At 48.6% G+C, this 10,343-nt stretch overlaps 1 protein-coding gene across 1 annotated transcript in view; it reads right to left on the bottom strand.

Moving 5' to 3' along the window:
* LOC112391556 (NT-3 growth factor receptor-like) overlaps nt 1–10,343 on the bottom strand; it is a 61,663-nt gene that overhangs the window by 46,258 nt on the left and 5,062 nt on the right. Inside the window, exon 3 of the mRNA XM_024732930.1 lies at nt 4,928–5,058. Coding sequence (XP_024588698.1) covers nt 4,928–5,058 — 131 coding nt within the window. The remainder of the gene's footprint in view (nt 1–4,927; nt 5,059–10,343) is intronic.

The following is a 10,343-nucleotide window of genomic DNA, read 5'->3' on the forward strand; positions in this document are numbered from 1 at the left end:
CTGAGGTCCAGACAGGGAAATGATTTGTCAAAGATCATGTAAGAAGTAATAGCTTGAGTGTGGAGCCCAGGATACATTCCTGTCCAGCATACCTGCTTGAGTTAATTTACCGGATGAATTAGTCACTGGTCAGGTCCTCAGGGGAATGGTGGGCACGGAAGTTAAAAGATGTGAAAGGGCAGAGGAGAGGGTCAGGAAAGGTGAGGCGTGTGGGCAGTCAGCAGAATGGCTGGGCCCAGCAAGGATACCAGGCAGGCCAAGGCCAGCAGGAAAGTGGGAAGGCCACTGGTCCATTACTGATTTTTACCAGCTCTGATCTCATGTGCTTTCCACTTCATCTCTGGCTGCCTTCTCAGAAAATCTACCCGATAATAAAGGCATAGGCTGCCGTGTGTCCACATGCAACCAGAACAAAGATGTCTGCAAAGCCTTCTTTCTATGGGTGGAAGAAGGCAGAGACTCATGGTGAGAGGGAGCCTCTCTTGGTGACCCAGCTCCTGAGCTTCATGGACTGGGGCATGGGTATAGGATGACTGTCAGTGATTTACTTATTTTCATGAAGAATAAAAAGGAAAGAAAAAAAAAAAAAAAGGAACCCAGCATGGGTGGGATGAGAATACAGAGATTTATGTGAACAGTGGATTTATGAGAGGGAAAAGTAGATCAAATTTGGGGCCAGCCAGATGGCCTCTCTCCATCTCTGTAAATCAGTCTCTCGCACAGTCCGGATGCCAATGGCAGCCGTTGGATATTTCCATTCTCAGCTCTCGAGCAGTCGCAGCCATCATTCCCAGGGCTGGCACCTACTCTGCAGAGCAGATAGGAGGAGTTCCTCATTTGGAAGATGGGGCACAAAGCAACTGCTGTCTCTTTTGGTCTTTCCACACCCCTTCTCCTACCCATTATCTCTCTACTTTTATGATGGGCTTTCCAGCTCTTGGGTTAAACCTGAAGTTCCTACGTAATTGGCAAGGGGTCTATTGTGGCAACTGGGGTCCAGAGCTGCAAGTGGCCCAGGTCCCCAGGGATTGATGCAATTGGGACAGAGATGCCAGGAAAAAAATCTTGAGAGGGAAAATCAGCCCAGAGACTCTCATGCACCTCTCAGCAGAGTCCACGCTCAACCTCTTCGGAGCCGGGAAACTTCAAAATGGGTCACCAGCCAGTGGCATGGGGTGGAATGGGTGTTCCTCACAGCTGCCAACTGTTGGTGCAGGAAGACAGGGCTTGCCAAGGAGTCTCTGAAGCCAGGGAGGTTGTGTCCAGGCCCTTCCAGTGGTATCCACAGAGCAAAGAGGAGATCTGGAATTTTCCCTTCTCATCTCCTTTTTCCCCCAAAGTCTGAAGACATTGCCCTTTTTAGTCTCTCCTTTATGTCCATCAGGTCTCATGTCCACTCCCAACCCTGGGTTTCAGTGGGGCTGTTTCGTTGGTTGGGGGAGCAGCAGTCTAGATGGCAAGAACATTCAAATTTCTCAACAGCTGCCATCTCCTTCAGAGTCACTTCACATCATCATTTCCAGTCTAGGGGTTTTGCTGCTTTCCATTTTCCTTTTCTTTTATTGGGGCAGAGATATTTCAACAGATGCTCAGCTTCAGATTTTACTAATATACTAAAACCCATTTTAGTACATGTGCAGAGATACACACATCCATAAACACTAGAGCTTAGTTGTACTTATTTTTTGAATTTTAAATAAATGGAATCATACATATAGTGCTATATATATATAAAATATATGTATATTTCTATATCTGTCTTTTTTCATTCAGCACTGTGTTTTTGAGATTTTTCCAAATTGTTGCATGCAGCTGTAGTTCATTCATTTTCCTTGTTGCAAAGTTTCTCACTGAATGAATATACCACATTTATTTATCCAAGCTGCTACTGATGGACACTGGGGTTGTTTGTAGCTTTTGGCTGTTATAAAGAATGCTTACGAACATTCTTAAACACATCTCTTTGTGGAAAGATAGATAGAGGTAGATAGATAGACAGACAGATAGATACATAGCTGTCAGGTCTAGACCTAGAATGCAAGTGCTAGGTCACACAGATGCCAATGTTCTAAAATACCAAGCTGTTTTTCAAAACAATTAGACCACTTTATATTTCCACCAGAGTATGAAAGTGGCAATTGCTCCATATCCTTGTCAGCACTTGGTTTTGTCATTGTTATTTAGCCATTCTGCTTGGTATACAGTGGTATCTCATTATGGTTCAATTTACGTATTTCTGATGATTAATTAGGCTGGACACATTTCTCATAGTCTTATTGGCTATTTGTCTGTCAGAGGAGACTCTTAAGCAAGTCTATTGTTTGTCAAATAACTATTTAAAAGTTGCACTACCTATTTAAAAATATGGATTACATGCTTTTAATGTCACTCTTAACACTACACATATATACAAATTACACTCTGTCTTGTCCTGCTCCGCGTTTGTTTCATGGGTATTCTCTTGTCTCCCCAACAGACTGCAAGTGTCTTCAGAACAGAGGCTGGGATTTCGGCTCTTTGTTTCCACCATAGCAACTGCTGGGCAAAAAAATCTTGCTTTAAAAACCACAACTGTGGGAAAACTTAATTTGGGGTTATACTTGGATGTGTTCTCTGGAAGTCCATAATTACCCTGCATCAACTTGAGAACAAACTCAAGAGGAGGAAGCCTGCAAAAAGGAATACAATCTAAAGAGGATGAGAAGCAGGAAACACCATTTCTTGGCTGTTCTCCAGAGAAGACAAGCATCTCCTCCAGGGGTTGGTCGCTGGGCGGATCCATTGGGAGGCAAATGGTGTAAAATCCCAGAACATTCATCTTCCCAAGCTTCCCAGACCAAAAAGGAGGAAAGGAAACCCTTTTAAAAGGGTGACAACAGAAACACATTTTCTGCATTACCCAATCTGGGTACTGCCCCTTAATGCCAGACCACTCATCGGGAAACGTTTCCCAGGGTTTAGGCCATCATTTCATTTCCTGCTCAAAGCACAAAAATATTAAGTTCATCCACCAGTCCCCAGATGGATGCTGGAACACCCAGTCGATTAGTGTCATCCTATAAATTAAAATTTTTAGGGCAGGGTAGATTCTAAGTTTAGGGACAAAATTAGAAAGCTTTCCACATCCCTGGTCCAAACTGTTTAAAGACACCCTCACTAATCTAACCATCCCATGTCTATGGAGACACACTGAGCAAGTTTACTCACAGCATATCCAGCAATAATAAGCATTAGCCTTTTATGGGGCAATATGCTAGTTCCTTATTTATTTTCTAGAGCAGAGGTCAACAGACAATGCCCACTTCTGAAAAAAAAGAGAAAAAGTATTGGAAGACAGCCACCCCCCCATTCATTTATGTATGGTTTAGGCTGCTTTCCCACTACATGGGTAGAGTTGAGTAGCTGTAAGGAAGAGTGTATGGTCCTCAAAACCTAAAATTTTTACTATCTGGCCTAGTATAGAAGGAGTTTGGCAACCCCTGTTCTAGACGGTCAATGCAAGCTCAGCAGGTCATATGTCATGTGTCTAAGCACATTGGATAATATCAACATCAAGAATAATGATGTTGATAAAAACAAATAGCAATGAGTCTTTACTAAGCATTTACTGTGTCCCAAGCAGTATACTAAATATTTTTCATATGTTATGTAATTTAATCACCAAAATTTTAAAGAGGAGATATTATATCTCCTATTTTACAGAGAAGGAAACTGAGGCTCAAAGAGGTTAAGCATCTTGCACAGGGTCACAGAGCTAATCAGTGATGGCCAGGCACCCACCCAGCTCTCTGATTCCTACCCTATGCCTGTAGCCTGCACAGCACTGCCTGCATCCATGGAGGGCACTTACCCTCTGCAGACACAACAAACTGTGAATACAGAGACCCCAAAGTCTCAGAAATATGCAACTGCCATAGGAGGTGGCTCGGTCATGAACCCTCAGTGCTAAGGATGGACCTTTTGAGGCCCAGGTGAGAGTCCTCGTGGGGAAGGAGGTATCTCCTGCTCTCAGCCCAGAACATCACGCAGAATTCACGCTGGCCTCAGAGGCCTGCTCGCTGCACCCACTCCCACAGGGGCCACTCCACACCCCAGACCTGTGGGTGCCTCAGTGAGGCTACTTGACTCTTGTCTGTGCCAGTCGTGTTCAAAGACGTGTCTAACAGTGACTGAGAGAAGCTGCTTCCTGCTGGAGGAAGGTAACTGGTAGTAGCAAAGTTCCTTCTCTCCTGCCCCAAGCAAGTCGGCTCCAACTGCAAATCTGCAGGGCTGGCTCAGCAATACCAAAGCCCTGTGGTTAACGACCCATCTAAGAAGGCAGGAAACCTCAGGCATGCTGCCCCTTGGGCGCTGAACCTGGATCCCACGGGGTACCTAAGAATGTCCTCCAGCCTCACTCACTGTCCCTCCCTGTGCTCAGTACTTGACCCCCCAGCCCATCTCCTATGCCCAGTGACGTCTGCTGACTTGAGCAGTGGCTCCCAGGGCCTCTGTAATCTACCCACCCCTCATGCAATTGTACTCCCGAGAAATGGTCAAATGACTTTCTGGGCACGGGCAGCACATCCTGCAAAGTCGCTGAGATGGGAGGAGGGACAGCTGGGGACAGCGGTGAGCCCAGGGCCTCCAGAATAAAACCAGGGCCCATCAAAGGCATAACTTGTCCCTCCGGCTGCACCGTGGGCACAGTCCCCTTATGTGCTACAGCTCTTGACTTCCGAAGCCAAAGGAAGCTGATTTGGGTCCTAAGGAAACTTCATTTACCTTGGAGCAAGGGCATCTGATTACGTTAGTTTATACCATCTTGATTGCATCTGATAACATTAGTTGATACCATCTTCCAGAATGGAGTGAGTCTCTCTTTCCCTCCCACCTGACCCCAGCCACTCCTCTTCCTTCCTGGGGCCCACATGCCTCTGAGAATTACCTTCACAGCCACGAGCATCTTGTCCTTGGTGGGGCTGAGGTTGTAGCACTCGGCCAGGAAGACCTTTCCAAAGGCTCCCTCGCCCAGTTCTCGCTTCAACACGATGTCTCTCCTTTTAATGTGCTGCACATCTGCAGGAGGGGACGGAAGAGAGCAGCCAAGTCAGTCCCAGGCACTTGTCCTCCTTGGAGGCTCAGGGGGACAGGGGAGCACAGGGGTCTAGAGCAGGGAGTTCTGCTTTTGAGTCCACGGTAGGGACAGGCAAGCTCTAGCACCTTACCTTGGGCGTGAAAACAGGCATCGCATGGTGGTTTGAGGGTTCCACCCAGAATGAAATCTCAGCTCTGTCCCCGACTAGCCCCGAACCTCTCTAAACCAGAGTCAGTAATCGTTAACACCCAGGATTCCGGCATAATCAGCTATAGTTGCTGGAGAGCGTATACAGCAGTCTCAACAGTTACTGTGCATGGGAATCCCCTGGGCATCATGCAGGTCCTGATTCAAGTGGCTCTGAGAATCTGCATCGCTAATAAACTCTCAGGGGATGTCCGTGGGCTGTGGGTCCATGCACTGCACTGAGTAGTCAAGAATCGAGTTTGAACCCTGGTTTCCACTCCCTGCTAGTTTTTGAGCTTCGGGAAGTTATTTCACCCCAGAGCCTCAGTTTCCTCATCTGTAAAATGGAATTAACACCAATACTTTACTCTCTGAATTCTTGGGAAGATTAAATGAGATAATTCACATGAGAGTTTGGCCCAGTGCCCTCCCCCCAACACACATGCACACACACACACACATGCACACACACACGGACACACATGCACACACACACATGCACACACACACATGCACACACACACGGACACACATGCACACACACACATGCACACACACACGGACACACATGCACACACACACATGCACACACACACGGACACACATGCACACACACACATGCACACACACACGGACACACATGCACACACACACATGCACACACACACGGACACACATGCACACACACACATGCACACACACACGGACACACATGCACACACACACATGCACACACACACGGACACACATGCACACACACACATGCACACACACACGGACACACATGCACACACACACATGCACACACACGCGGACACACCACACTGTCTCTTGTTATAACATAATGACTACAGTGCTCCTAGCACAGTGTCCGGTTCATGATGGAGACCGCTAAGTGGGAGTTACAGTTATCTGGGGGAAGCCTCTGCTTGACAAGTCCCTCTCCTGTGAGAGAGAAAACACAACGAAATCACAAAATCAAGTCCAGAGACCTCCCCAGAACCAGGCTCTGTGCAAAGAGAAGGGCTACCACGGCCTTGGCTAATTTAGCAACCTAATTAAAGTCTGCCTGCCAGGAGAGAGCAAAGATGTGACCTCAGCCCTCCCACCTATTTGGAAAGAATGCTTCGAAGGAATTGTACAAGAAGTGGGCTGCTGAGGTGGGGAGTGAGCCGGAGATTACTCACCGACCTTTCCATTAATCGTTCAACAGGCAGAAGCCCATTAAATACCTGTATTCACATTATGAAGCGCATCACAGGGCCAGGAAAGAGGGTTTTCTCAACCTTGTCAAAAAAATAATAGCTGAGGACAGAGGACCATGGCAGACTGTCCCCAAGAACAATAGAACGCATTACAGGGACAGAGGGGTGTGACTGCAGGGCCGTAGTTAGTGTTTTGGTTGGCCAGGGGATTCTTCTCATAATAGACTACACAAATCTTGTTTTTTTCTATCAGAATTATTGGTAGCCCTGCCATGTCCCAGATGACCTGCCGGCCAGCATCTGTGGGTGCAAGCGTTTACAGACCATTATTCTCTCTTCCCAGCAAGACAGACCTGCAGGCTCCCAGGCCACAGGGCTGCCAGGGAGCTGACACATGCTGCAGGGCTTTGCCCCCATCTTTACAAGGGAATTAGAAATCGCTTCCCTCTTCACACCCTCTGCTGCTCTGTCCTAGCCCTCTGAGGAATGGTATTTGTTGGCCTTGAAGGGGAGGCTAAGAGTTTCACATCGAGAGAAAATGGGATGTCAGGACCTCTCCAGGGAGGCCATCTGCTCATTACTGCACAGTCATTCCCAGGTGACTACGGATGGGCTCCTGCGAGATGAGCATTCTGACGCAGCCTCAGAGTGGAGATGGGATGGCAGATTTATAGGGCTATGCCCACGCCTCTGAGCCCGCAGGGATCAGTCAGGGATGCAAAGTCAAGGGCACTTGGCTCAGGACCTGGATTCTCCCCCACTATGGGCTGGCCCACCTCACAAAACATCTGGAGTCTCAGTTTCCTTATCTGTAAAATGGGTGTGGGAGGATAATACAAGTTCTACTTACCTGCTACAAGGGCTATTCTATGTAAAAGTTAGTAAACCTTCAAGTCCTCTGAAATGGTGTGTGTTTTCACCATTATTGATATTATTTTACAAGAGGGGAAAATGAGGGCCAAGTCAGGAATCGCCAACTGGGTTGAGATGGGGCTCGAATCCAGAGCATCAGGACAGACCAGACTAGCCAGGCCACTTGAGGGCCCTTTGGCCCCTGACCCCTCCCCAACCCCAGCATCCCACGACATTGCAATAGGACAAAAATCAAAATCACCTAGAGGGCTTATGAAAACTGTTCACTGGGGCCTTCTCCCAGAGCTTTCTGTTCAGGAGGTCCAGGTTGAGGCCTGCAAATTTGCCTTTTCTAACAAGTTCCCAGGTGATGTTGATACTGCTGGTCCGGCACCCCTCTTTAAGAACCGCTGGAACAGGTTGACATGAGTGGGGTGAGGAATTAGTCAGCCGATGACCAATGTTCACTTTTTTTTTTTTCCGTCTTACTCCTCCGCCATCTTGAAGATCCTCTCCTCTTCCTGCCCCTTTCTTTTCTTTTTTTACATCTTTATTGGAGTATAATTGCTTTACAATGCTTTGTTAGTTTCTGCTTTAATGTTCACTTTAACAGCTTGGCCTCAACAAGTGCCACAGCCACAGGTACGTGAGACATGCATCACCACTCAAAGACCAGGAGGAGGCCTGCAATCCCGGACTTACCCGTGTGGCCTAGGCGGAGTCTAGGCCTCTCAGAGCCTCAATCCCTCATCCTCACGATGGAGATCACACCTCTCTTGATTTCTTACATTCTGGACGCACCTCTACAAAGGCAGAGCTACAGAGCTATATATGTTCCTGGGTCCCTAAATCCAACTCCGGACTGGGTGACGTCACCAGCTCCCCCACCAGAGCTTCTGACTCTCAGCCACCGTGAGTCCAGAATGAGCAGGGAGGACCTCTAAGGAGAGTGGGGCTCCATTTTCCAGCTGCTGTGCCTGGGTCACGTCTCAGAACCCTCCATCTCCTCTCCCTCCCTCGGCAGCAAGAATCACAAGCCTTGAAAAGTTAATAAAAGTAGAGCTTCCGGGAAGATGGCGGAAGAGTAAGACGCAGAGATCACTTTCCTCCCCACAGATACACCAGAAATACATTTACATGTAGAACAACTCCTACAGAACACCTACTGAACGCTGGCAGAAGACCTCAGACCTCCCAAACGACAAGAAAGTCCCCACGTACCCGGGTAGGGCAAAAGAAAAAAGAATAAACAGAGACAAAAGGATAGGGACGGGACCTGCACCAGTGGGAGGGAGCTGTGAAGGAGGAAAGCTTTCCACACACTAGAAGCCCCTTCGCGGGCGGAGACTGCGGGTGGCAGAGGGGGAAAGCTTCGGAGCCACGGAGGAGAGCACAGCAACAGGGGTACGGAGGGCAAAGCGGAGAGATTCCTGCACAGACGATCAGGGCCAACCAGCACTCACCAGCCCAAGAGGCTTGTCTACTCACCCGCCGGGGCGGGCGGGGCTGGGAGTTGAGGCTTGGACTTCGGTCGGAGCGCAGGGAGAGGACTGGCGGCGTGAACACAGCCTGAAGGGGTTAGTGCGCCACGGCTAGCCGGGAGGGAGTCCGGGAAAAGGTCTGGAGCTGCCGAAGAGGCAGGAGACTTTTTCTTACCGCCCCACACAACGTGCCCCTCCCTCCCCCCTGGCCTGAGTGAGCCAGAGCCCCCGCGGCGATCTACACGCAGAGGCGGGGCCAAATCCAAAGCTGAGCCCCGGGAGCTGTGAGAACAAAGAAGAGAAAGGGAAATCTCTCCCAGCAGCCTCAGAAGCAGTGGATTAAAGCTCCACAGTCAACTTGATGTATCCTGCATCTGTGGTATATATGAATAGACAACGAATCATCCCAAATTGAGGAGGTGGACTTTGAGAGCAAGATTTATCATTTTTTCCCCTAAGCAGAAAGTAACCCACTATTGTAAAGCAATTATACTCCAATAATGATATTAAAAAAAAGTTCAGAAAAGTCACGTGGCAGCCGCATAGAGCGGGCCTTTTCTTGACCCTCCCTCCACATGCCAGGAGTTAAGAGCCTGGGGGCAGCTGCCAAACCCCAGCTTCAGGAGGTCAGAGCTTTGACAGCTGTGGGTCTTGAATGTGGCAGGGGGCAGGTGACCATGATGCTGGAAACTTGTCTGCTCTCTGAAAGCACGAAGCAGAGCCAGCCACAGACCAGTGTCTGCCCTCAATCTGCAAATGGATCTCTTTCAGAGACATGGAAATGCCCAGTGGCTCAGAATGAAATCACTGGGGCTCATTCAATTTGTCTGCAGGGAGAAGTATTTTGAGACCAATACCTGAGCTAAGCCCATGGATGGGGTGGTGAGATCTGAGAAGGGGCAGAAGAAGCAAGGGACAATAAAAACAGACTCCATCCCACCATAAATCCTCCCCCAGGAGAGAACTTCCTCCCAGCCATAGGGATAAGAACTCCACAAGGTAACCTGGGAGCTTCAGCTTCGGCACAGAGAGGCTGGATTAGGGCTAAATGCATAAAGCAAATCACTTCCATGTGGAGAACCCCGTGTACCAACAAGACTCTAGACTCCAAAATACCATTCGAGCAGCTTCTTTCCCTGAACCTAAATAGGAAGACACAGGTAAAGGGGATTAATTTATGCCCAATCCTACTATTTGTTCAACATTCCATTCTCACGATAACCCTGGGAGGTATGTGTGATTGTACCCCTTTCGCAGATGAGAAAATGGAGGCGGGAGGGGGGGGCGGGTAACTTTCCAAAGTTTGCGGAACTAAAATGTGGCCAAAGGACTCTCTTTTTTTTCTGACTCCTGAGCCTGTGTGCTTTCTGTTACCCGGGGCTGCCTTTCCTCTGTCCTCCCCCACTTTGTGGCCGCCAAGACCATCGGTCCACAGAAGCTCAACCCTCTGTCTTCCCCCTTCCCCTACTCCTGCCTGACTTCTCTAACCCTGTCCATCCCTGGACCCTGATGCAACATCTTCCCAAGGGAAAGGGTAAGAGC

The sequence above is a fragment of the Neophocaena asiaeorientalis genome, unplaced genomic scaffold (assembly GCF_003031525.2).
Source record: "Neophocaena asiaeorientalis asiaeorientalis breed wild unplaced genomic scaffold, Neophocaena_asiaeorientalis_V1.1 scaffold442, whole genome shotgun sequence".
Classification (NCBI taxonomy): Eukaryota; Metazoa; Chordata; class Mammalia; order Artiodactyla; family Phocoenidae; genus Neophocaena; species Neophocaena asiaeorientalis.